The sequence below is a fragment of the Podarcis bocagei genome (genome assembly GCF_964188305.1).
Source record: "Podarcis bocagei genome assembly, chromosome: 15".
Lineage (NCBI taxonomy): Eukaryota > Metazoa > Chordata > Lepidosauria > Squamata > Lacertidae > Podarcis > Podarcis bocagei.
Genome location: NC_138141.1, coordinates 43,427,843 through 43,455,551, shown reverse-complemented (window position 1 = coordinate 43,455,551; position 27,709 = coordinate 43,427,843). Strand labels below are relative to the sequence as shown.

The following is a 27,709-nucleotide window of genomic DNA, read 5'->3' as shown; positions in this document are numbered from 1 at the left end:
TAGAAAGGCAGCGACAGATGCTAGAATCACCCCCTTCCCTCAGCACCCCCTCCCTGCAGAATGCTGCTTTTCTTGTAAGAAAATGAAAACTACAAATGCATCTGGAGCCCTTGAGATTTTGTGATGGGGAGAGTGGGAAGGATTATTGGACCTGGAATTGGATTAAGCCGTTGGCGACAACAGCCAGTTAGCACAGGGGGGCGGCATCCATATGCGAATGCCATGTGGCGTCTCCGTGGGTGGCCGAGGAAGAAGCAAGGAGCGCCCGGAGGCAGACCGGAAGCACAGAGTTAAACTATGGAACTCGCTCCCTCAGGAAGCAGTGGTGGCTACCAACTTGGACGGCTTCAAAGGAGCATTAGGCAATTGTTTTGAGGAGGAGAGGGCTATGGGTGACGACTAGCCAAGAATGGCTGCGCTCTGCTACCGCAGTCATAGGCTGCGATGCTTCTGAATACAAGTTGGAGTGCAGGTTCAGGTTTAAGGTGCTGGTTTTGACCTTTAAAGCCCTATGCGGCCCAGGACCCACATACCTATGGGACCGCCTCTCCCGGTATGCCCCGTGGAGGACCTCAAGGTCCACAAATGACAACATTTTGGAGGTCCCAGGTCACAAGGTGGTTAGGTCTCAACTAGGGCCAGGGCCTTTTCAGTACTGGCCCCGACTTGGTGGAACACTCTGTCACAAGAGGGCCCTGTGGGACTTGATATCTTTCCACAGGGCTTGCAAGACAGAGCTGTTCCGCCTGGCCTTTGGTTTGGACTCAGCCTGACCCTTATGTTTCCCTGCCCTTATGGTCTTGATTTATTGGCTACTTTTAAAATGAGGCTGCATTTTAAATTGCATTTTAACCTGCATTTTAAATTTTCTTTTCTTTTCTTTTTCCCCTATTATGTTTTTACTGTGATTTCATTGGTGTTAGCCGCCCTGAGCCTGACTCTGGCCGGGGTATAAATAATTTATTATTATTATTATTATTATTATTATTATTATTATTATTATTATTATTATTATTATTATTATTAAGTTGCAGGAGGGAGAGTGCCGTTGTGATTGTGTCCTGCTTGCTAGTTTCCCATTAGGGCATCTTGTTGGCCACTGTGAGAAAAGGATGCGACACTAGACGGGCCATTGGCCTGATCCAGCACCTTCATCTTATTCCTGGAGGCGTGTTAGGAGGGAACTGCAAATCATCAGCTGTTTTGAGTAGCATCGTCAGTCTATCTAATGCTTTGAGGCAATACGACAGGGCAGGTCTCTGCCCTGAGATGCCTCCAATCAAAAATTCAACACAGCGGTGAGCGGTGAAATAATAGGAGGAGCAGAGGGAAGCAAGATGTGGACTAATAATAATAATAATAATAATAATAATAATAATAATAATAATATTTTATTTATATCCCGCCCTCCTCAGCCGAAGCCGGGCTCAGAGCAGCTAACAACAGTAAAATGATAAAACATTCTAAAATCATTTCATTCTAAAATTAATTCAAATCTGATTAATGGCAACCATTGGGCTAGAGTTCTGTGAGGATTGCCAAAGGAGGGAGTCAGGTTGTGCCCTGGCCTGTACTCCACCGGGAGCCAGTGCAGCTGGTATAGCACTGGGTGAATGTGATCTTGCAGCGAGGACCCCGTAAGGAATCTCGCCGGGGCTTTCTGCACCCGCTGGAGTTTCTGGGTCAGTCTCACGGGAAGCCCCACGTATAGTGAGTTACAATAATCCAGTCTGGAGATGACCGTCTGGTGGATCACAGTGGCTAGGTCAGGGCGAGAGAAGTAAGGAGCCAACTGCTTAGCTTGGCGGAAAAAATGCCGCCAATGATAATTTCTGAAAAAATTATCAGAAAATTTTGGACAGTATAAACACACCAGGAGAATATAGGGAGCTGGCTTATTACAGACCATTGGGTCAATCCAGCACAGAATAGTTTGCACTGAATGGCAATGGCTCTCCAGAATTTCAGGTGGGGAACATTCCCGGTCCTACCCGGAGATGCCAGCGATGGAATCTGCAAAAAAGCAAGTGCTCTCCTACTGATCTAAAGCTCCTCGCCTAAAAATAAACCACGATTCCAGGCCTCGTGGTTCTGAATCAAAGGTTCAGGAACAGATGAAGTTGCCTTTGCCAGATCTTTCTCTCCTGTTGCTTAGTACTGTTCACACCGACAGGCAGCAGCCCTCCAGGATTTCAGGCTGGTGCCCTGCACTGAATCAGACCATTGGGTCTATCTAACTCAGTGCTGTCTGCACTGACTGGCAGCTGCTCTGCAGGTGATATTCTCAGCCTCACCTGGATATGCTGGGAATTGCAAAGCAGGACTCCGTCGCAGAGCTGCATCCCTTCCCCACTCAAAAAGCAGAACAAAACACCCCATGTGATGTTACTGGGAGACCACCTTATTTAAAATTCAGCTTGCTTTTGGGCTTTCTTTAAAACAGCAGAGAAATGGTTCCTGCCGCCCACTCCCTCCAGCTGCTGAAAGCTGCTCAATGTGATTTCTTATCCTTCTGCAGACTGCTAGAAAACTGGCCAAGTGGAGGTCTTTGCTACTTTCAGCCCTTGGGCTGCCCTCAACACTCCAAAGCACATTTTTGAACATTTTTACTCCCAATCATCTTTGCTCAAATGGGGATGGGTAGGAGGGAAAGAAATCCTTTTTCTTTAAAAAAAAATAAACAAAAAGATTGGGGAACTGTTGCAAGAATTTTAAAAGCCCTCTGGAGAGGAACTGGTTTGGTTGTTGTTGTTGTTTTTAATGCTTATTCTCAAGATTCAACCTCTGAAATGCTCAAGTTTCATTTTCCTGGCATTGGTGCAAAGGTACCAACCTGAAGTGTGCTTAAGGATGGGAGAGAAATTTAATTTTGTTTGCAGATTGGTTCAGAAAATGGCAGATTAGGCAGTTTCCCATTACAACGCAAGAAAGGACACCCAACATTCCTTTGAAATCTACCATTTGTCAAATTTTGAAACCCCAACCAAGCCAAAGGCATGTGTTGGGAGGAATTGTGCATCAAAATGTATACTTTAGTGAAACTCTCTCTCTCACACACATGCATATTAGGGAAAACTGCTTGCAAAAAATACAGTGGTACCTCGGGTTAAGTACTTAATTCGTTCCGGAGGTCCGTTCTTAACCTGCAGCACTTTAGCTAATGGGGCCTCCCGCTGCCGCCACCCCGCGATTTCTGTTCTCATCCTGAAGCAAAGTTCTTAACCCGAGGTACTATTTCTGGGTTAGCAGAGTCTGTAACCTGAAGCGTATGTAACCCGAGGTACCACTGTATGTATATTAGTCAAAACTGCATGAGAAATTCACCCTAAAATGCTAAATAATTTTCATGAGAGTCTTCCTGTCTCCCACATCCTAGTCCAACACTCCTACCACTACAGCCACATTGGCTTTCCTATGTGGAAATGCGAAAAACTGAATTGGAGATTGGGGAAAAAAATGGGAAGCAGTGGAGGTAACTGTGACACATTTGCTCATCCTTAATCCGGAGCTAAACAGCGTCACCCCTGACAGACACCATTGCCATCATACCCCCATGCTTAAAAGGGAGGAAAGAGACTCCAGCAACTAAATAAAACAAAGGATCCCTGGGCGGTGGAATTGAGAGATTCTGCGCTGGAGGTAAACAGACTACAGAACTGGAAGCTGTATTGACAAAGGAGAATTTACTGTTCCATGTATAATCAAGCTAATGAGGTCATTTAAGACGTTTGTCCCTGCCTTTTCTTCCTGGCCTCAGCACACAAACCATGGCCCAGGAAGCACCATGCCTCTTAATTTCAGTTCACTGTGGATTAATGGTGCTTTGAAACGCAGTGCCTTTTCCAGTCAACGGTAATAATCTGAAATCAATTGGGATTCAGGTCACAAGGATACTCTTGGGTTCCTCACGCCGCTCGCCCATCCCTCCTCCCCTCCACCTGCTAGCTTTGGTCTTCTTCATCAAGAAACCCAGGCACTGTCTCCGCTTGAACAGCAAAAGCTGCAAAAATAAATAAATATTGTCATTGTGGTTTATCTAGCTATCTATCTACTGGCACGGGGGGGGGGGGCAGATGGGAATAAGAACAGGTAAAGAATCGCAGGAGCAAATGTACTCCCTTCCACAGGGTTCTGTGGAGAGCGCTCACGTTCTCCGTAGAACAAGGGGAGGCAAATTTAGGTTTCTAGTCCACTATGTGTTCCATGGAGAAGGTTCGCATATTCTCAATGGAGGCACATCTAAGTTTCTAGTTCACTGGAGCAAAACATTTTTTTAAAAAAGTCTAGAAAAACCAGTACTACACCAGTAGCAAAGAAGGAATAAGCTCAAGGAAAAATTCAGCAGATATAAATTGATAAAAGCAACAAGGAAATAGGAAACATTTTTTTAAAATAGAATAATAACGTATACATAATATATAAGATATATATTGTTCTACAGATATGTACCTATCTACACCCACACAGTTGAAATTCTTCTTTAGAAAATTAAATGGCTAAATCAGGGATGGGGAAGCTCTGGCCCTCCAAGCCTCTCTATCTGGCCCTCTGGATTCTTCCTAGGCCACACCTCTCCTTGAGTGTTTTTGCCTGGCTGGAAATGTGCCTTTTACCTCTTATTATGCCTCTTTGCTTGCCTGGATGGAGAGAGGGGTGTGTGAATGTGGGTGTAGAAACTAGCCTACTGCAGCAAGGCAAGTTTCACATTTCTGGCTCCGCCCACGAGTGGCCCCCAGAAGGCTGCTCAGAAGGGAATGCGGCCCTCGGGATTCTAAAGGTTCCCCTTCTCAGAAGAATTACCAATGAAAGAAGAATGGGGGATGAAACTGATGGACTATGCAGAATTAGATAAATTAACAGGAAGGGTTCAAAACCTGCGGGACCAGAAATTCTTAGAAGACTGGAGTAAATTTACGAACTGTTTGAAAAGTAATTGTAATGAACAGATTACGCTAGTAGGACTGCAAGAAATTTTGTAAGGAGGACTATTTGAAATATTGCAAGAAAGACTATGAGGAGAGTTATTAGTGAATGATAATTAAGAGTAATAGAGAAATTAAGAAATGCAGAATAAGTGATAAAGAACAAAAAATCATCAGAGGTGTTGACGTAAGTCTAAAACATTGTATAAGATAAGAAGTTATGTTATATGATTGTTGGAAATGATATCTTTAAAAAACCAATAAAAATGTGTATATGTATGTGTGTGTATTTATTTATTTATTTATTTATTTATTTACACACACACATATATAAAAGGTCCCCCTTCTCTGCTGTAAACAGTTGATCCAGTTAAACTCACAGATACAAGTTTCAAAAGAGGATGGTTTATGGACTTACCCGCTGCTGTCTGAATGTAGCCAGCTAGGGTGCAGACCCTCCTCTCGCACGGCCCGCTGGGAAGGAAGATCACAATGACAGCCAGGAGGGAGCTGAAGGCTAGGAGAGCACAGCCCCCCGAACAGAGCACAGCACTCGTCTGAAAATATGAATAAAAAAAAACCCACTTTCATTGTTACATTTATACTTCCGTTTCCTCCAAATTATCCTCTTCCCTCTTTTTATCCTCACAACTACCCTGCAAGGTAGGTTAGGCTGAGAGCCGGAGCCCAAAGTCACCCAGTGAGTTTCTGGCGGAGTGCGAGATTTGAACCCTGGTCTCCGGGGTCCCAGTCCAGCACTCTAACCTCTACACCGCACAGGCTCTCTGATGCGCCACTGTTCAGTTAGCATGGGTTGACCCTCTGGTTATCTGCTTCAAGCCAAGAAATTAAGAGGTGTGCCGTCATAAGTACGGTGGGGGGAAAGTGGACGGGTCTGGGGGGTTTAAACAAGATGGAGCCACATGTACCGTATTTTTTGCACCATAACACTCACTTTTTTCCTCCTAAAAAGTAAGGGGAAATGTCTGTGTGTGTTATGGAGGGAATGCCTACGGGTGGCATGCCTACAGATTTTCCTCCTCTAAAAACTACGTGCGTGTTATGGTCGGGTGCGTGTTATAGAGCGAAAAATACGGTGTACTTCCAATGGGAACGGGGGCTCTGTAGAGCACCAGATTGTGCTGGACGCCCAACTCCCGCCATCTCTGACCACTGGTCACGCTGGCTGCCAGGAGCTGGAGCCCAGCATCAACTGGGGGTCAGAGGGTCAGAGGGGTGAGTGGGCAAGGAAGAAGATAAGGTCTTCCATTCATACACATACACCCCGTTAAGACTATCCTTATCACTACCACAAGCACTTCTAATACCGTACTTGGATGGTTGTGCCAATCATTTTGGTGGCCTCAAAACAAAGAAGGCATTTTTGCACATTCACAGTGGGCAGGAATTCTACCTCTATATCTGCTTGTTAAAAAAAAGTTAAACTCATACATCGACAGACGAAACAATATATGATTTCTGACATGACGGAGAATCGCAGAGCCAGAGACAAAGAAGTTTAGAGTGTTAAAATCGAGATGTGGAAATATGGAAATAACGACGAGAGGCAGGATTGAGATTTGGAGATGTGCTTCAAGGTCCAGACTATGGGAAGTCCAAAAATTAATAATTACAATTTGGAAGATAATTTGATCTTTTTTATTTTAGTTTTTTTATTTTTATTGGATTATGACTTGACATGTTAATTGGGTGCTTTTTATTGGAAAATTAATAAAAACAATTTAAGAACAAAAAAAGTTAAATCCACCCCAACCCCCCAAATGGCCTGACAGAGTCCCCTACTCAGTGAGTTCCCAAGTGGGTGTGTCTGGCAGGGAGAGGGAACTGGCTTGCTTGAGCCCTTAACGCAATACCTGGGGAAGAAAATGTTGGGCTGGGGGTGAGGCAGGACATGTGAGCCAAGAGATTAAACCCTCTTTAGGGGCTGGACCTGGATTGTCCGGCACTCACAGCAGCTACTCTGCCGCTGAGCCGGTCTTTCTGCAAACAAAAAAACATTGGCCTTATTTCTGAACACTTTTTCATCAAATGCACAGGTACAGCAAAGGCAGGTAAGTCACACTGCCTTTTAATCCAGGGGTAGGGGACCTTCACCGGCCCAAGGGCCGCTGTCCCTTCTGGGCCACCTTTCAGGGGCCACATGCCAGACATGGGAGGAGCCATAAAGGTAAAGGGACCCCTCACCGTTAGGTCCAGTTGTGACCGAATCTGGGGTTGCGGCTCTCATCTCGCTTTATTGGCCGAGGGAGCCGGCGTACAGCTTCTGGGTCACATGATCAGCATGACTAAGCCGCTTCTGGTGAACCAGAGCAGCGCACGGAAACGCCGTTTACCTTCCCGCCAGAGCGGTACCTATTTATCTACTTGCACTTTGACGTTCTTTCGAACTGCTAGGAGCAGGGACCGAGCAACGGGAGCTCACCCCATCACGGGGATTTGAACCGCCAACCTTCCGATCGGCAAGTCCTAGGCTCTGTGGTTTAACCCACAGCGCCACCCGCATCCCACAGGAGGAGCCATAGAAAGATGCATTTCCAGCCCAGCAGAAGTACCCACGAATGGTGCAAAGCAAGGGCCATAGAGGGGAATCACCTGCAGATGGGGGTATGTGGCCTGGAGAGAGTTCTGTGGGCCAGGCAGAGAAGCCTGAAGGGCCAACGCCTTTTGTTCTTACACACAATAATTAAAGAACATCATTTGTCTCACAGGAAGCAGAACACAGGATGGATCAGGACCCGAGTTTGCTCCCCAACTCCCTGTAACACACGCACACCTCTCGCGGTCCCTTTCGTGCTGTTAAATCTATCGCCCACGGTTCACCCGCCGCTCGGTCCCCAGGGTGATCAGGATGCCGGCAGTTGAGCGTTAATAGGAAATGTATTACATGCTTGGCGGGATTAGAGATTGAACACACAAGTGCCATTAGAGGCTGCCGACGCGTCTCGCTGCCTCCGCTGATAGATTAAACGGATCCAGTTACCAGCCCTGCCGGCCGCTCCTGAACATCCCTTAATTAAAATGCACCCATCGCAGAAGGCGCCCAGCCAGCCAGGGAGAACAGAAGCACCTCTGTGTACATTGCATGTATCTTTATCGTCGCAAAGCCGCTTTCGAGGGCTAGATGGTGAAAAGCAGGATATACATTTTTAACACAGACAAATGAATGCGTTTCAAATCAGGAAGGCTATTGTGCAGAAGATGGAGCAGGACTTAAGGACCAAGGAGTGGAAATTGCAATAATTTTAAACACTCGGTAATTGCCAATGGAATCTAGTATGCTTCTTTTTAGAAGTTCCAATGAGTTCGCTTCCAATAATGCGTACTCGCCACACATAGAAGAAGAAGAGGAGTTTGGATTTGATATCCCGCTTTATCACTACCCGAAGGAGTCTCAAAGGGACTAACATTCTCCTTTCCCTTCCTCCCCCACAACAAACCCTCTGTGAGGTGAGGGAGGCTGAGAGACTTCAGAGAAGTGTGACTAGCCCAAGGTCACCCAGCAGCTGCATGTGGAGGAGCGGGGAAGCGAACCTAGTTCACCAGATTACGAGACTACCGCTCTTAACCACTACACCACTACTACACTCTACTACATAGAGATGTTCTCATCTCTCGGCTCTTTAGTATGCTGTCCACGGATACTTTGCCCAAGAATTACACCCGAGAAGAACCCTGATGAGCCCTCTCCTTCCCGCCCCCAAACAGCAGGAAAAGAACATTTCACGTGCACGCAGTAATTTAGAGATTCCATTCGGTATTCATAACTGGAATTCATTTCTTCAACCAACACCTTCTCTCTCCCACCAACCTGCCATACTACATGGGCTCGTAAAAGAAATCCATTTTGCTCCTTTCTTCACCCTCATCATCCGGGGGCTAGATAAGCTCCCATTAATGGACGCATGACCTGGCGCCACGCAGCCGGGGAACGCTTTAGATGCTGCCTACTGGCTCCAGGGCCAGAAGCCGTATGCTTCTAGCATGAGGGAGAGAGGGGAATGCTCTGTGGGTTTCCCATTGGGTACCTGGTGTGAGAACAGGATGCTGGACTAGATGAGGCCCCTCTGGCATGATCCAGTAGCCAGGCTCTTCTGTTAGTCTTAGCTGGGGCAATCCATTCACTTGGAACTCTCTGCCTCATGGGTACCTTCTCTGGATGGACCAGGCTTCAGCCACAGCTGTGGTGGGGCAACTATTGGCCCCCCAGCCAGTATGAGCAATGGGCAGGGACCATGAGAGCTCCCGGTATGCCCCACGGAGGACCTTAAGGTCCATAAATAGCAACACCCTAGAGGTCCCGGGCCCTAAGGAAGTCAGATTAGCCTCAACCAGAGCCAGGGCCTTCTCAACACTGGCTCCGGCCTGGTGGAACACTCTGCCTCATGAGACCGGGGCCCTGCGGGATCTGATTTCTTTCCACAGGGCCTGTAAGACAAAGTTGTTCCGCCTGGCCTTTGGCTTGGAATCAATTTGATTCCCTCCCCCTCTTCTTCTGTGTTGGAACTCCTATTTGGGGACTTCCCTGGCTTTTTTTTCTGGCCCATGTAGGACCAGTCTAGATAGTTAGCCTTGGTGCAGACTTGATGTTTTTATCCCCCAAAAAGTTTTTGATTGAGTTCCACTGAAATGAGACTGCATTTTAATGTTTTAATGTTGTGTTTTAATGTTGTTTTTTAAGATGTATTCCAATCCATTGTTTTTATATTTGGTGTTAGCCGCCCTGAGCCTGGTCTTGGCTGGGGAGGGTGGGGTATAAATAAAATTTATTATTATTATTGTTATTATTATTATTATTAAATCCGCCAACATTTTTTGGGTGGGGGGCAGCTCCTCCATAGCTTCTTCTGTTCTTAAGGGAGGAAGGTGAATAAAGACACCTCTTTTGCATATACAGTGGTACCTCGGTTACATACGCTTCAGGTTACAGATTCCCCTAACCCAGAAATAGTGCTTCAGGTTAAGAACTTTGCTTCAGGATGAGAACAGAAATCGGGCTCCGGCGGCCCGGCAGCAGCAGGAGGCCCCATTAGCTAAAGTGGTGCTTCAGGTTAAGAACAGTTTCAGGTTAAGAACGGACCTCCGGAAAGAATTAAGTACTTAACCTGAGGTACCACTGTGGATCTGTACACTGAAAGATCCAGCAGACCACTTTGATGGTCTTATTTGGGGGAAGCGGAACTCTCCATGGTGCTGAACCCATTGGCCTCCTTGCCTGGTGGGGCAAGCGGCTCACTTGGAACTCACCATGGTGCTGAAACCGCTTAAGGGTTGTGGGCTGCGGGATTGCAACTCCCAGCATGAGCAATGGGGGCCGGGCCGGTGGGAGGGGGTGGCCCTCCAGATGTGCACATTCCCATTTGGAACCAGCTTTGTCTTTGTCCACCAAGCTGATCAAAGCAAATCCCTCTGCCCCATATCAAGGAGGGGTTTTTATAACTCTCCCCCAATAATCCATGCATTGCAGGGAGCCGCACAATAATAATATAAGAAGATGCCTCACCTTCTCTTGTCTACATAATTAATCAAGAGGGCAGAAGTAGCCCCCCTGAACACACACACGCTCAAAAACACAACGTAGTGGTCTGCATGTGATTACTAGCCAGTGCTTCTGCATTTCCAATGATAATTTCATTTCTGATCTGCCATCTTGATGTATTATTTACTGGAACCGAGCAAGAGATTACTCCACTCCCTGCCTCCCATGCCTCTCCCCACCCCCTTCGCCATCACCATCACTCGGCTTGCTTCAGAGTTTCCCTGCGGGGGAATGGAGCTTCCATTTAAGGTTGGGGGGGGTAGAGAGGAAAGTCTGTGCCAGAAGCTGCATTCATGCAAGGAAACAGATTGCCTCTCAGCTCCCGGGGATGACAGGCTGTGTGTTTACAAAAGAGCAGGGAATGGCCTCGGCTGAGCGGGGGAGCACCTGCTCTGTGTGCAGAAGGGTCCAGGTTCCAGCCCCGTCATGTCCAGGTGAGATAGGTGGACCAAAGGTCTGGCTCAGTTTAAGGCAACTTCCTGTTTAATTCAGTCGCTTCATCCAGAGGCATGAGGAATAGCATCTCACTTTATATTTAGGGAAAGAACGGCAGCTCAGAGGCAGAGAACCTGCCATGCAAGCAGAATGGCCTGTGCTCAAGTAGGGCTGGGAACATCCCGCTATCTGAAACTCTGGGAACGGGACACCAACAGAACGCACAATACCAAGCCAGGCAAACTAATGATTAGACTCAGTGTAAGGGACACAGGTGGCGCTGTGGGTTAAACCACAGAGCCTAGGACTTGCCGATCAGAAGGTTGGCGGTTCGAATCCCCGCAACGGGGTGAGCTCCCGTTGCTCGGTCCCTGCTCCTGCCAACCTAGCAGTTCGAAAGCATGTCAAAGTGCAAGTAGATAAATAGGTACCGCTCTGGCAGGAAGGTAAATGACGTTTCCATGCGCTGCTCTGGTTCACCAGAAGCGGCTTAGTCATGCTGGCCACATGACCTGGAAGCTGCCTGTGGACAAACGCCGGCTCCCTTGGCCTATAGAGCGAGATGAGCGTGCAACCCCAGAGTTGTCTGCGACTGGACTTAACGGTCAGGGGTACCTTTACCTTTCTGGCAATTTTTTATGTTCCTATGATTCAGCTTGAAGTGCAAAATATCTGCTAAGTGTGGATGCAAAACAAAAAACAAAAAACAACCACCACAACAACCCTGGAAAAATAAGGAGCCTCTTCCGACTTGTCTGCCTGCCAAGCAGACTCACACAGTGGAGGCGGCCAATTCGTCTGTGTCCTGCAGAATGGGAGGTCCCGCAGGAATGCATAGCGCTTTTCTTAAAAACGGCACCACTTCTCTAAAACAGGAAAACTAAATTACTGTGATCAGCTGCTAGAACAATAAAAAAACAGCCACACACACCCGTCTTTGACCTTTCGGGAAGTCAGAGCCTCCCTTGTCCTTTACTACAGAGCAGGAAGGAAACCTGGGGTGAGAGAAAGAGAGGGAGAGAAACAGGAAAGAGTTGGAAGGGAACGTGCCAAAAATAGTTCAGTGGCAAAAGGATAGGCTGACTGGGGAAAGACACAAAAACACAATCTGTCCTGCCCTTGCTTAACAATTGCAGCATCTGTTGATACACTTATTTATTTTGGGGGAAGGGAGCTTTCTATCATGCAATGTCAGCCACTAGATGGAACAGAGGACACTCCCATTCACATATGCCTGGGCTCAGAGATCTTCAGAGGAGACCTTTCTCTCAGTCCTGCCACCCTCACAGGCATGCTTGGTGGGGATGCAGGAGAGGGCCTTTTTGGTGGCTGCCCTAAGACAACTTTGGAACTCTCTTCCTAGAGAAGCTAGAGTGACTCCCTGCTTGCTATCCTTCCGCCAGCAGGCTTTGTGGAACTGACTGTTATTTTCAAGGAAAGGTCTTATAATTCTGTGCTGTTTTTACTGTCTGTATTTTACCGTATTTTTCACCCCATAGGACGCACTTTTTCCCCTCCAAAAATGAAGGGGAAATCTGGGTGCATCCTATGGGGCGAATGCAGGTTTTCGCTGAAGCTTGGAGAGCGAGAGGGGTCGGTGTGCTTTAGGAAGACATCCACAGCCTAGGCAGCCCTGCGGTAGTTCCCGCAGGGCTGTCTAGGCTGCGGATAGCAGCCTGGTTCCCGGAGCACCAGTCGCGCTGAAAGCAGAGCGCCCGGCGCTTCGGGAACTCATCCCGCAGGACGCCCCACGCTGCGGGTAGCAGCCTGCCACCCGGCACGCCTTGAAGCAGAGCGCCCCTCGCGCCGGGCAGACATCGGCCAGCCCCACAAGCTCGGGGGACAGCGGGGAGGCGCAGCGCCGCCATCCTGCTGTTCCCCGACCTGGTTTTGTTTGGGGGAGAAATAAAGGAAAACATTTTTTCCTTTATTTCCCCCCCAAAAAACTAGGTGTGTCCTATGGGACAGAGCGTCCTATGGGACGAAAAATACAGTAACAGATTTGTTTTAAATATTGTTTGAATTAGATTGATTACTTCTCAACTAATATTTTTCACATTTTTTTTAGCTTTCCGTATTTTATACGGGTTGTTTTCATTCATGTAAGCCACCTTGAGTCCCAGTCTGGAGTAAAGTCAGGATACAATTAAATATTGTAATAAAAAAGAAGAATAAATTTTAAATATTATTCTTATTCTTATTTCTACCCCGCCCATCTGGCTGGGTTTCCCCAGCCACTCTGGGCGGCTTCCAACAAAATATTAAAATACAATGGTCTATTAAACATTAATAGCTTCCCTAAACAGGGCTGCCTTCAGATGCCTTCTAAAAGTCTGGTAGTTGTTCTTCTCTTTGACATCTGGTGGGAGGGTGTTCCACAGGATGGGTGCCACCACCAAGAAGGCCCTTTGACTGTTTCCCTGTAACTTGACTTCTCACAGTGAGGGAACTGCCAGAAGGCTCTCAGCGCTGGACCTCAGTGTCCGGGCAGAACGATAGGGGTGGAGACGCTCCTTCAGGCATACATGACAGAGGCATATTAAGCTAGTTTCTCTCTACCCTCCATCCAGGCGAGCAAGGGACGTTGTCCGAGTCCAAGGACACATTTCCAGCCATGCAAAACCATTCAAGGAGGGTGTGAAGCTGGGCTGGTGAGGGGCGTGGCCCGAGGAGAGGAGGCGTAGCCTAGGAAGAGTTCCAGGGGGCCAGAGGGAGAGACCGGGGGGGGGGTCTGCATTTGGCTCCTGATCAGAGGTTCCTCAGCCTTGCTCTATCAGCAGCCTGTGAGCTCATACATGTACCAAGCCACCAGTGGGTTTTCCGCTTTGCCAGGACTATGAATTGGAGAAGGCTGCTCGTTCATCCAGCCACCAGGTGACAATCCAGTAAGAGAGACTGCTGACTCGTAGATTCATACAGTTGGAAGGGACCCCCCAAACATCATCTAGTCCAACCCCCCTGCAATGCAGAAATCACAGTTAAAGCATCCCTGACAGGTAGCCATCCAACGTCCAAGAAAAGAACCCAGCAGCTTCTGAGTGAGTCAGTTACGCTGTCAAACTGCAAACAAAGCAACTGAGTTTAATGCTCTTAATTTTGTTCTGTCGTATCTCTAACCAAAGACACTCTGGCTGTCTTAACAGGAAAGTCAGTCTTTGCCAGCCAGGTGGGGAACAGGGACACAAGTTCTTATCCTCAGCCTTCAGAATAATCTGTTGAGCACATTTTTATTCAACTGTGAATTAACTAACCAGTTTGAGTATTGTTCCGCATGCAGGTCTTAAAGTTTCGTGTGTGTTTTTTAAACCGAGAGGATGGCTGAAGCTCACACCTCGTACCACCCACCAAAAAGGTAATGCAGAGATTTATACGGGTCTGTCATTAATCAGGATTTATTAGGCCACATAAAGGCATATTGATGGGCCCGCCAAGAGGCTCTTAATTTGTTTGGGGGATAAACAATTAATCACCCTCAGGAGTAGGATTGGGGGTGGGAAGAGAAGCAGGAGACAGGGAGATTTTATGGCCTTTTGTTGGCAGGGAAATAATTCAAAAAAATAGATTCTGCTTGTGGGATCGAAAGAGATCAATAGTGACCAAGAGAGGAGAATGAAACCATGGAAAGCACCTCCCTAGTTAAGGAGTAGTAGAAGCCGAGTCCTCAAACTATGGGGTAGGGGGACCCTCTTGTGTCTGGAGGGAGGGGAAGGGTGTCACAATTAAAACGCACATGTTTAGGAAGTTGACAACCTGACTAAACAGAAGCACTGGGGCCAACTTGTGCATTTGGCAACCTCACAAGTTAATGTTTATTACAGACAATGATGTTTATGACATATTCATTCTCTACAAATAGTGCTTTTAAAACAAGTATCAAACCTCTTTATTCTATCCTTTTATTAGAAAGTTAAGTAAAGCTGTTTGTAACAAGAGGGAAGAAGAAAATTTCAAATACTTGGATTCTGCATATCTTGTTGGGGAACTCTCAAAATTCAAAAGAGGTCAGGCTAAAAAAAATAACAACCTGGCTGTTATCTACAAGCTCCAGCCCTCCCCAATTATAGGTGGAAGTGCTCTGATGTCACAGAATGCTCTGAGAAGCCCATTTGGCTCAATGCCAGCTCACCAGGGAAGTAAGCAGGATTGAAGTCAGGGGATAGAGTCAACTGGGGCGTGGGGAGAAGATACTTATTTTGCTCAAGTTCTCTTTGATTCATTGCTCTTCACACCACATGCGGCCACATCTACACAGAAAAATCCTGAGAGCTGTAGTTTGCTAAGGCCAGTGATTAGGGTTAGGGTTGGACTAGATGGAAATTAGGGATGCGGGTGGCTCTGTGAGTTAAACCACAGAGCCTAGGACTTGCTGATCAGAAGGTCGGCAGTTCGAATCCCCGCAACGGGGTGAGCTCCCATTGCTCGGTCCCTGCTCCTGCCAACCTAGCAGTTCGAAAGCACAAAAGTGCAATTAGATAAATAGGTACCGCTCCAGCGGGAAGGTAAACGGCGTTTCTGTGCGCTGCTCTGGTTCACCAGAAGCGGCTTTGTCATGCTGGCCACATGACCTGGAAGCTGTACACCGGCTCCCTCGGCCAATAAAGCAAGATGAGCACCGCAACACCAGAGTCGGCCACGACTGGACCTAATGGTCAGGGGTCCCTTAGATGGAAATTGCAGCTCTAGGGGTAAACTACAATTCCCAGGATCCTTTGGGGGAGTTGGACTAGATGACCCTTGCGGCCTCTTCCAATTCTACAATTCTATGATTCTATCACCTCTGCTCACCCGCCAAGTCGACTGGGGGGTGGGGAATATCTGTGGTACTCCAGATGTTGTTGGACTGGATTCCCAACTCATCCAGCATAGCTCCATGGCCAGGGACAATAATGGGAGTTGCAGCCAAGCACCATCTAGGAGGGTTGCACATCCCCAGCCCTGAAACACAACAGTCGACATGTGGTTTGCAAGCGCAGTAAAAGAAAACGTTCAGGAGAACGTTAGGATCAAAAGTAAGTTGTGAGGGGCACCTGGGAGGCCATCCAAACCAACCCCCTTTCCAAAGGGACAGCGGTCTGTCCCTGTAAAGTGCCTGCCTACCCTTCTCTTAAAAGCCCTCATTCTTTGAGCAGAGTTATCAGAGGTCCGGGTAAAATGCAGTTGCACTGAACTCTGCATGTGCTCAGCGACACTATGTTTTCCCCAAATTTATTGAACGAAGTGGAGAAGTGCAATCGTACTGGACTCTGCAGTTGCTCAGCGATACTCGTTTCCCTAGAAACGTCTCTCATGCTGCAGGGGGTTAGGATTCAAGAAACAGCAAGGAAGCCTTTCTTAATGCGATGCTTTCATCTCCCTTGATCTATGAATAGATTCCAGGCTGCACCTTTTTGCAGCCAGCCCCACAACCCCCAAGCACCCTTCCATTCACATATACGATCATCTCCAAGCTGCAGCCGTGAGAGTTGACCAGAGTTGACAGCGTCGGTTCGTGCGCAAAGGCTGCGGACGACAATTGCCTTTACTTTCCATAGCGAATGAAAACCAAACCAATCCTGCAATCGGAGGGGATGGAAGAGGCTGGACAAGGGTAAAGTCATAGCACCAACAGGCAGATAGTCAAAATAAAAAAATTCCTTCCAGTAGCACCTTAAAGACCAACTAAGTTAGTTCTTGGTATGAGCTTTCGTGTGCATACACACTTCTTCAGATACACTGAAACAGAAGTTGTCAGATCCTTCTATATAGTGAGAAGGTGGGGAGGGGTATTACTCAGAAGGGTGGTGGGAATGGGAGATTGGCAGATAGCTGAGATGAGCCTGTTGACGACTCTTAACGACTGCAATAGGTCTTACAGGAAAAGGCAAGGGGTGAGAAGGTGAAAAATGGCTTAGTCATGTATAATGAGATAAGAATCCAATGTCTTTGTTCAGACCAGGTCTCTCCATGGTTTTGAGTTTGGTAATGAGTTGCAATCCAACAGGCAGTATTGCATAGTGGTTAGAGTGGTTACAGGTACCCCCCAGTGTAGCAGGCAATGGGGCATGAGGTGGAGAACCCTGCTCTGCCAGTCAGAGTTGCCAACAGTGGTAGATGTGCAAATAACTCTGCCTTGCTTTAAAGCAAGTTCCTGTAATAAACCTGGCCCATTGCTGATGTTTGTGGGGAGAAGGGAGAGGGGATGATTGCTGTGTGCAGTCCACACAATGCTGCTTTTTTTTAATCTGGGAGGAGATGATAGACAGGGAGGGAAAGAGAAAGGAAAGAGGCAAGCAAAGGCATTAGCACATCAGTTGTGCAGCCCGAGACCCCCACCAAGGCAGGCAAAGAAGCTTAATGAAATTTTAATTAGGCGGCCACCTCGGGTGCCGTCATTTGCCAGATCAGACCCCCACTTTCTCTTGTTCCCAACCTGCCTTCATTACTGCTCCAGAGGAGCGAAGGGGTCCTTCCCTGCCACCCGATCAACATCAAGAATGGAATCCTCATTAGAGAAGCCCCCCCCCCCAGGTTCTCGCACCCCCGTCCTTCCTGCCGGATCAGTATCTTAGCAGACGCTGCACGCTCCCAGGGGGAAAACCCAAAGAGACACATGGTGAGCTTCATCCAAGTCTCCCCAATTCACAATGTGTGATTCATTCATATTAATTAATCCGTAGCACATTAATTTGGGGGGGGTGGAGGGGCTGCTGCTCAGCAACAGAGAACCTGTTTGACATACAGAAGGTTGAGGGTTCAGTCCCATGCATCTCCATGTAGGGTTTGGAATACCCACCCATTTGCACAATTTGGAGGAGATTTCGAAGGGTGGGTGTGCTTTGCATATTGTTTCAGAAAGTGCAAATTAGGAAGATTCAAACTGAATTGAATTACTCTCCCGTGCCAAACAGGGAGAGCATTTCCCAGCAAGGAGAGGCACTACCCAAAGCCCCCCTCCCCCAGCTTCTCTCTCAGGGCCACCCTCTGGGCTGGAAAAAGATCCTTCCCTTGAATACACAGATAGCCAGGAAAGAGATCTGTTGCCTAAGCTAACCTGAGACTGAACCAACAGGCATGACCTGCAACAAAATGTTGCAGTGGGCTGCGTTCCTCGCCAGGGTGCCAGCCAGGCTCTGCCAAGACCACTCCATTCAATTTCCTAACACACACACACACACACACACACACACAAAAAAAATCCAAAAAAGTTAAACAAAATTCTTAAGCCTGCTCACTGGATGCTTTTCAGTTTCAGGTTTTCCCCCTGCAAAAAAAGCTTTTTTTCTACTTCTGCCAGAAGTTCCCACAAGCCTGCCGTACTCTTGTGCATGGACGGCAAGTGGTTTGGTTGCAAAAGGAACAGCGCACACAGCTGAATGATGTTAACAGGAGGGATGATTGCTTCTGCTGTTCTTACTGCGATAACCGATGCTAGGGCTGGGATTAGTAATGGGCCCTGAGGCTTCAAGAAACCTAAAGACCCAAGATCTGAAGTACATAATCCAGAGAATTAGGCAATATAGGCTCCCCGCCCTGCAGATGAATCATTTAGGGTACAGATGAGGAAGTTGTATAGTCCAAACTGTGACCCTCAGTGTCCCCTCACTCCTGCAAGGGCTGATGGGAGATGGAGACAACCCATGGAGGACCATAGACTTCCCCATTCCGGGCCTGGGATATTAGAAGTGGGGGTAAATATATATATATATATATATATATATATATATATATATATATATATATATATATATATAATGAAGCTAGACACATCGCTCTCAAGCTGCAAAACAAGAAGTCCAGGGATCGCTCCTTCGATCTAAAACAGTGTTTGCATTTTTAAACAGACACAGTGCCCCTCTTTCTGAGGGGAAAGGCCCCTTAATTAACCTCCAGGCACGACTCAAAGCATCATTTGTAAGGCGATTAGCATAATTCCCCTTCCGACAAAACACACAGCGTGCATTAATGATCCTTTGGTGAGAGCGGCTCCCTCAGACAAAAGGCACAGGCTGTGTACACACACACACACACACACACACACACACACCCTCAGGTTCCTTCTCCCAGCCACCGCTTGGGTAAGAGGATTTGCGGGGCGCTACTTCAGCACCCCCCACCACCAGCAATGGGGTGGGGAGGCAGGTTTTCCAACAACGTCTGAAGCCAACCTCGGAAATCTTCGAGATTCGTAAAGGTCACCACCCTCTATTGCAGCTGAGACCAGCTTTTTTCAAGGGCAGGGAAATTAGGATCTGGTGGAAATTCAACAGAATGCCAACGGCGCCGATAAAATGCCAGCAGAACTCCTGCAACATGCTAGAAGAATGAACAGCCAAGGCAGGGCTGTGATTGGCCCAAGGGTGACAACCGCTGTATCCCAGGGATGGAGAAACGTTGCTATCTCTTATCGTAGCTGGTAGCCATCAACAGCCTTGCCCAATCCTTTTTCAAAGTTGGGGGCCATTGCTGTCTCCTGTGGGAGAGAGTTCCATAAATTAACTATCACTGGCAGAGGAAGAGGGGGGCGGGAGGAAAAGGAAGCTCTGCCACTGTTAACTATGCGCTGCATGAAAAAAAGTCTGCCCTAAAGATAATATGGCGCATAGTTCAACCTGGGTGGCTTGGCAAGGGCGTTACACAAACCCATGGAGGAGAAGGTTATCAATGACTACTAGGCACGATGGCTGTGTTGTACCTCTATTGTCAGAGGCAGTATGTGTCTGGGGACCATTACCTGAGAATCACGCATGGGGAGAGCCCAGCTCTTGCTCTCAGCTCCTGCTCGCAGGCTTCCCATTGGGTCATCTGCTTGAGCATTGTGAGAAGAGCATCCTTTGGTCTGATCCAGTGGGGCTCTGCTTAGGCTTCCTGCCAGCATGGCCAATGGCCATGGATGAAGGGAGTCGTAGTCCAAACATCTACGGCCACACTGTGCACACGGACAACCACAAAGCTTATTCAGAACAACCTGCAAGCCACATCATAAATACACAGTGTGTATTTATACATGCCCAGCGTCCCTTCTAAATCTGTTCGAACACAGTAATTTAGCAGGCCAAAAACGTTCCCGTTTCTTCGCCACCAAGCTAGGAATAGTAGCCTAACTACTATCAGCACCTAACTAAACTTCTGTGCAGGTTTGAGGCTCCAGATGCCACTAACATTCAAGCCTGTTTGGCACTGTGTGATTCTTTTTCAAACCCTTTACAGGGGGTTGGGAGAAGTTGTTGCTGTTATTGATGTTATTGTTGTATCTTTGGTTTGGGATTTTATTATTTATGTGGAAATTGCTTCCATTTGGTTGTGTACTTTTTGATGTGTTTTTTTTTTTATTGTTCATGACTTCTGTTACGTTTGTAATTGTGTAAATCTCGTCATGTTGCAAGCCACCTTGAGCATGGTTTCAACTATGGAAAGGCGGCATACAAACAAAATGATGATGATGATGATGATGAGTAGGGAAACCTCTGGCTCAGGGTGCCAAATGTGGCCCCTCCAGGCTTCTCTATCTGGCCCTGGGGGCATTTTCACATGCCCCTTCCAGGTCCACAACCCAGATCACCTGGATAAGCTCCCTTTGAGTGCTTTGACCTGCCTGCGACTGTGCTTCTGTGCTTCTGCGCTTATGCGGAAGAAGGTGTAAAATTGTGTCGGTGGGGTGCTCATGTATCAACCCCCTGACGTTTTCTACGAAGCGCATTTGTTGCTCTGCCCACTTCTGCCTTTGGCCCTGCCATGCGGCCCCCAAGAGGTTGCGCACGACAGAATGCGGCCCTCGAGCTGAAAAGGGTTCCCCTACTCCTGATTTAAATAGAGGGGAGTGTAGCTCAGTGGCAGGGCATCTGGCCTTGCATGCAGATAGTCCCAGGATCAGTCCCCAGTGGCAATTCCAGGTAGAACTGGATATGTCCCACTGCCTGAAATGCTGGAGATCAGCTGCTGGTGCTTGCAGACAATATTGAGGTAGGTGGGCCGGTGGCCTGACTCAGTATAAGGCAGCTTCCTATAATCCTATTTACCGTATTTATCGCTCTATAAGATGCACCAGACCGTAAGACGCACCTAGTTTTTGGAAGAGGAAAACAAGGGGGGGGGAATTCTGAATCCCAGAAGCCAGGACAGCAAGTGGGATCACTGCGCAGCCCTGGCTTATGGGTTAGCTGCTCGCAGCCTCTCCCAGGCAGCGGGATGAAGGCTCCCCTTGCCCAGGAGAGGCTGCTTGCGGCTAAGCAAGAAGCCAGGACAGCCAGCAGGATCACAGCGCTTTTCCTCCTCGAGGAAAAACCCCCAAGAGCCGCACACATGCTCCACACAGCTTTTTAAAGGGAGCGCTGAACAGAGCCTCCCACCTGCATTCGCTCCGTAAGACACATACACATTTCCCCTTACTTTTTAGGAGGGGGAAAGTGCATCTTGTAGAGCGAAAAATGTGGTATATCAGAACCATGAGGACTGGAATGTTGCTTTATTTTTAGGGGGAGAAGAGTAGCTCAGTGGTAGGGCATCTGCTTGCATGAAGAAGGCCCCAGGTTCTGCTCCTATTTGCGGGGGGGGGGGGGCAACAAGGCTCAAGTTTGCAGCAAGGGCCAAGGAGGGCGGTTGTTATTTTCAACTTGATTCCCCCATGCTAGGAGCACAGTAAAAAGAAAAAAAGCCCCCCAAAGCTATTTGTGCTGTTGGAAGGGAGGTACCAAAGCAACTTGCCAAGAGGTGCAGGGTCAGGCCAGGAAAGGGGGAAAAACCCCTTTAGCACAAAACTCAGGAATGAAATTGGCAGAAGTTCAAGGCAGAAATGCAAACTCTCCAGAATGAAGCCAACTCAAATAAATAGATTAGATATAGATATAGATATAGATATAGATATAGATATAGATATAGATATAGATATAGATATAGATATAGATATAGATATCAAACTCTCTTGTGCTCCAGATCAACAAGTCTTCCTACCAACTCTTAGACAAGTCAATGAAAGGTGAGTTGTAAATATTGCAAAAAAGCCAAGTGGAAGAGCCCAGTTCCATAGCGGTGATAATTAGCTGCTGATTGACATTTCCACTCCACAACAACCATGGCAGTTTCCACAGGGGTAAAAGAGTGTCAGGCTGCTGTGGCTGACAGACCCCATAATAACACATTTGTTAGCCCATTAATGCGCTACACAAGAATTGGCGCTGATTCCACACCATCACTGAGCAAGAACGAAAGATTTGCAGGGGGGGGGCGGGGAGGACCAACCCCCGATGCGTGATGAATAAGAGTTTAAATGTTGTTTTGATCCTTTATAAATCATTTAAATGTATACAGTGGCAAGTGGAACCAGCAAGAAAATATAGCAATGTTATCTATGCCCCTGTTCCTGTTCAGGGGACCAGCCAGCCAGCCAGCCAACCAACCAACCGACCGTGTACTCCATTCCATTGCATGCGTGATGAATAAGAGTTTAAATGTTGTTTTGATCCTTTATAAATCATTTAAATGTATACAGTGGCAAGTGGAACCAGCAAGAAAATATAGCAATGTTATCTATGCCCCTGTTCCTGTTCAGGGGACCAGCCAGCCAGCCAGCCAACCAACCAACCAACCGTGTACTCCACTCCATTGCATAAATGCATGCCCCACAACAAACTACTGCAATGTAATCTTCATCGCTGTCAACAGGAGCATTCCAGTTCAGGGTACCTGCCAGCCAGTCAGCCATGCCCTTCAGCAGGATACTCCACTGAATTCTTACATAAAAACCCAGTTTATGTTTCAAACTCATATTCAACGTTCAGGGCCATCACCTACCAAGCATAGCAACTCCTCATTGGCCTTATTCTGGGGGCCTTATTCTTCCCCATCCTTACTTTTCTTTGTTAATTGCAACTGACTTTTTTTCTCTAAAAAGCCACCCTAACAACGATGCTTTAACTGGGAAATCGTTCTAAACACCAGCTCTAAGCCTCCTGCACAAGCTACGATACTTGTAAGTCTGCTGTTCTCCTGAGTATTGTCTGGGCTGGCCAGTCCCAAACTGGTGACCCCCTCTCTCTATGTTTTGGACTACATCTCCCCCATCAGCCCCATCCAGTGGCCCAACTCCCTGGAAGAAGGTTTCAGGCAAAGACAGGTCTTTTCCCAACTCTGTTGCCCAAAATTTTTATAATAGGAGACGCTGGAGATCAAACCTGGAAGCTTCTAAGAACACCGGAAGCCTAGCTGCTGGAACATGCCCATGGGGGTGCGTCCAATGTTAGAAACTCAGATATGTACCGTATTTTTCGCTCGATAACACGCACCCGACCATAACACGCATGTAGTTTTTAGAAGAGGAAAACAAGAAAAAAAAAATTCTAAACGAAACAGTGGATGTATGATTTTTTGTGGTTCATGCTGTGGCCACAGACATGTGATCTGACGGTGAGTTTGGGGTAGCCCAATGCAAAAATCCTGAGGATCCATGTGGCTCCATGTTTGTAACCATGTTTTTGCACCACTGCAGCCCCAGGTAACAGTGGGTGCGTGATTTTTTTTGGTGCAAACTGTAGCCATGGACATGCTATGTGATCTGATGGTGAATTTGAGGTGACCCAGTGCAAAAATCCTGAGGATCCATGTGGATCTGTGCTTTGTAACCACGTTTTAAGTGGGGAGGGAAGGAAAAGGACTCATGGGACAAGGAGCACGCATGGAGCAGTCTCTGCTTCTCTCCCTCCCCCCCCCCTTAGCGAGCTGAAAAACTTTGCTGGAGGGACAGAGAGCCTGCTTGCTTTAAAGGAGCCAACCGGACAGGAACCGCTTACACTCGTGTAAGCGGCTCCTCTCCCGCTTTGCTCCTTTAAAGCAAGCAGGCTCTGCTTCTCTCCCTCCCCCCCCCTTAGCGAGCTGAAAATCTTTCCTGCTATTTCCAGCAAAGTGGGAGAAGAGCCGCTGAGTGGGGAGGAGGGAGAGAAGCAGAGCCTTCTTGCTTTAAAGGAGCCAACCGGACAGGAGCCGCTTACACTTGTGTAAGCGGCTCCTCTCCCTTCTCGCTTTGCTCCTTTAAAGAAGCAGGCACTCTGTCCCTCTCTCCTCCCCATTCAGTGGCTTTTCTCCCGCTGGAAACCATGGAGGAGGGAAGCATTCGCTCCGTAACACGCACAGACATTTCCCCTTACTTTCTAGGAGGAAAAAAAAGCGTGTTATGGAGCGAAAACTACGGTAAGCTATTCGCCAAATGGCACCTTGAACCTAGGTTACAGTCACCATAGTCTATTCGCCGGGGGGTTGGACTAGATGACCCTTGGGGTCCCTTCCAAGGCTACGATTCTCTGATCTCAACTACACTGCTTGACTGTAGCTTGCTCTTACAATTCACTTGCCCCAGAATGCAAGACAGATGGGGAAAAAGACACTGTGGAAATGGTAATAACTATGAACTGAGGGGCGCTGTGAATTAAACCACAGAGCCTAGGACTTGCCAATCAGAAGGTTGGCGGTTTGAATCCCCACGACAGGGTGAGCTCCCGTTGCTCGGTCCCAGCTCCTGCCAACCTAGCAGTTCAAAAGCATGTGAAAGTGCAAGTAGATAAATAGGTACCACTCCGGCGGGAAGGTAAACGGTATTTCCGTGCGCTGCTCTGGTTCGCCAGAAGCGGCTTAGTCATGCTGGCCACATGACTCGGAAGCTGTACGCCGGCTCTCTCAGCCAGTAAAGCAAGATGAGCGCCGCAACCCCAGAGTCGGCCACGACTGGACCTAATGGTCAGGAGTCCCTTTACCTTTACATGAACTGAGGCAGTGGTTTTTAAACTGTGGTTACCCAACTGCCATCCAGAAATCCCCTCGTGGTTGCAACTGGACCCACACCAGTAGCAAAACGCGCCTGGCTCCTGGCTAATTTCTAACACTGGGTGCACCTAGCCCAGGCCCCCGCATCTCACAGCAGCCAACTGGATGTCCCAAAGAGAAGCCCGCACGCAGAACCTGATCGCCAACAGAAACACTCTCTCCACTTGTGATTCTCACCATCCTGCCTTCAACAGTGGAAGGGAGAGCACAACCACCATGTCAGCCTCTGTGAGCCCACTCTTAAAATTCATTCACCTGGGTGGCCATTGCTCCCTCTTGTGGGAGCAAATACCCTAGTACGAACTACGCACTATGTCAAGAAGCGCTTTCTTTTTTCCTCCCCTGAAGCTCCCAACAGATCTCTAACTGCAAAGCACGTGCTGTCTGCCTGCTGACACCCGGACAGCCCAGCAAACATCTCCGGCTTGTTTTCTGCTAGGCTTTCGTTTTTGGCATCATCAAAACAAGGCACGCGCGTGCACACACACCCAGGGCACAAATTAAAATTAAAAACCTCAGAGGCAAGCCAATCCAGCTGGCAACCTTGACATGAAACAACCTTCCTTGGAAGCCACCGCTGCAGATTTAGGTGCAATTTTACGACGCAATTCCACAGGGGCTAGGAGAAAGGCCACCACGCAATTTCAGAGCATCTGCTTTGCATGCAGGTCCCAGGTTCAATCCCCAATGGCACCTCTAGGGAGGGCGGAGAGGAAACTATCCGCCTGAAGCCGTGGAGGGCCACTGCCCGTCAGTGTAGGCAGTACTGACGGACCAATGGTCAGACTCACCAAAAGGCAGATTCCGGCTCCAGCTCCTTATTCATAACCATGAGGACTAGAATTTTATGCTTATTTTCAGTGGAAGGATCACACACCTCTATGGCAGAACACCTGCTTTGCCTGCAGAAGGTTTAGTCCCTAGCATTTCTAGGTGTGGCTGGGAATGTCTCCCCATGGGAAACCTTGGGCAACCACTGCTGCCAGTCAGGGTAGATAATACTGAGCTAGAAGGACCAATGGTCTGACTCGGCATAGAATCATAAAACTGTAGAGTTGGAAGGGACCCCAAGGGTCATCCAGCCCAACCCCCTGCAATGAAGGAATCTCAGCTAAAGCATCCTTGACAGAAGGGCATCCAGCGTGCATAAGGCAGCTCCTCATATGTTCCTTTTACTCCTAGATTCAGTGCCCACCATTCCCTAGTGGTCTGGGAATGCCTCCCCCTCCCTTGCCAAAACCTTGGAGAGCTGCCACCAGCAATACTGAGCTAGAAAGACTAACCGCCTGGCACAATTGATATAAGGCAGCTCCAAGCAGAGGCTCATTGGCAGAGCATCCACTTTGCATGAAGAATGGTCCTAGGTTCAATTGCTGATGTCATCTCCAGGTAGGGCTGGGAATACCCCCTTATTAAAAAGAGAAAGAGCTGTTGCCAGGCAGCTTCCTATGTTCCCATTCAACCAGCCTGTAATTCAGAAGCATGAGGACTAGAACCTTTCTTGATTTTTAAAAGAAGAGCTGTAGCCCAGTGGTATAGAGCGCCTGCTTTGCCTTCAAGAGATCCCAGGTGCAATCCCCGGCATCTCCTGGTGGGCTGGGTAGGTCCCGTTATCCGAACCGCCTCCCCCCCCCCCCCCCGTCGCTGCCTGCCAGTGTGAACAACACAAAGCTAGATAGGCTCAACCCGTCTCTCACCTGCCAGGAGCCGGAGGGGATCTCGCTGAACCTCCCCAGCCCGCCGAAGGTGTAGCAGTCGTACATGTGGCGCAGGGACTCGGAGCAGTGCCACAGCAGCCCGAAGCTGACCTCTCCGCCGACGGCGCCGCCTTCGCTGCCTTCCAGGGCGGCGGCCGTGGCCACCACCAAACGCCGCCCGCCGCCGCCGCCGCGCTCCTTCACGATCCAAGCCGGCGAGAGGAAGCTGAAGCTGCAGACGGCCACGAGGCAGGAGGACAAGAGGACCCAGAAGCAGCCCACGCAGCTGAACATCCTCGGCAGGGCGGCGGCGGCGGCGGCGGGAGGCGGCTGGCCCAGGGAGCCCGTGGCTGCTCCGGCTGCCGTGCGCTCCCGCAGCAGCAGCGCCGCCGCATCCACGCGGCCGGTGCCGGCGCCTTTCTTCTTCTTCTTCTTCGCCTCCTGCTTCTGGCGCGCCGGCATGGAGGGCCCTCTCTGGCTGGCTCACCTCGGGCCGGGAAGGGCCATGGGACGAGGGGCAGCGGCGCACGTGGCGAGCGAGAGGCGACCTCTCCGTCTTCTTCCCCGCGCGCTTTGGAGAGGTCAGGCGCGCCCTTGGAGAGGTTTGGCGAGCGGTGCGCCTCCGTGCGCAGCGAGCAGGTGCGCTCACTGCCTCTCTCACCGCCCGCCGCCGAGTGTTTTCTTTCGCTCGGCTCCCGGTGGGCGGCTCCCTGGATCCAGCCTCGCCGTCACGTGGAAGCGTTGCCGGCAAGCGGTGGGGAGGAGCGCGGGGGGTGGCTGGCTCGCGCCCCACCCGGCGGAGGCTTCCCCTTTGCTCGAAGCGGCACCCCGAATCCGAAGCGGCGATGGTGACGACGTGAATCAAGATCAGGAGAGGTCAGGCCAAAGGGGACTCATCTAGTGCAGTGAGCAACCGGGATCCCCAATGGGGAGCGCGCGAGCAGGACCTGAGCGCAACGCCATCTCTCCCCACTTGAGAGTCCAATGTTCAGAAACATTACGGCCTCCGACTGTGGAGGGAGAACCTAGACATCACGGCCAATAGCCACTGAGAGCCTTCTCCTGAGTCCCACATAGTTCCAGCGAGGCTGAGCAGCCCAGGACTCCATACACACTGCCCAGGCGTTGCACACCGTGGAAAGTCACTTCCGTGCTGCGGTACAACTTCACCCCTGGAGGAGCACTCCATTGTCCCAACAACTTTTAAAGGCATCCAAGTTGGTGGCCGTTTGCATCACAACCTCTTGGAGGGAGTTTCATAGTTTTAACCATGAGTGGTGTCCTTCCTTTTGTTTGCAATCTCCCAACAT

General features: G+C 48.8%; 1 protein-coding gene across 1 annotated transcript in view; it reads right to left on the bottom strand.

The window, feature by feature from the left end:
• LHFPL7 (LHFPL tetraspan subfamily member 7) overlaps window positions 1-27,453 on the bottom strand; it is a 74,285-nt gene extending 46,832 nt beyond the window's left edge. The window contains exons 1-2 of the mRNA XM_081172203.1: window positions 26,400-27,453; window positions 5,341-5,479 (exon numbers count right to left, since the gene is read on the bottom strand). Of these exons, the coding sequence (XP_081028329.1) occupies window positions 5,341-5,479; window positions 26,400-26,861 (601 nt within the window). The 5' untranslated portion in view covers window positions 26,862-27,453. The remainder of the gene's footprint in view (window positions 1-5,340; window positions 5,480-26,399) is intronic.
• Window positions 27,454-27,709: the final 256 nt, after the last annotated feature.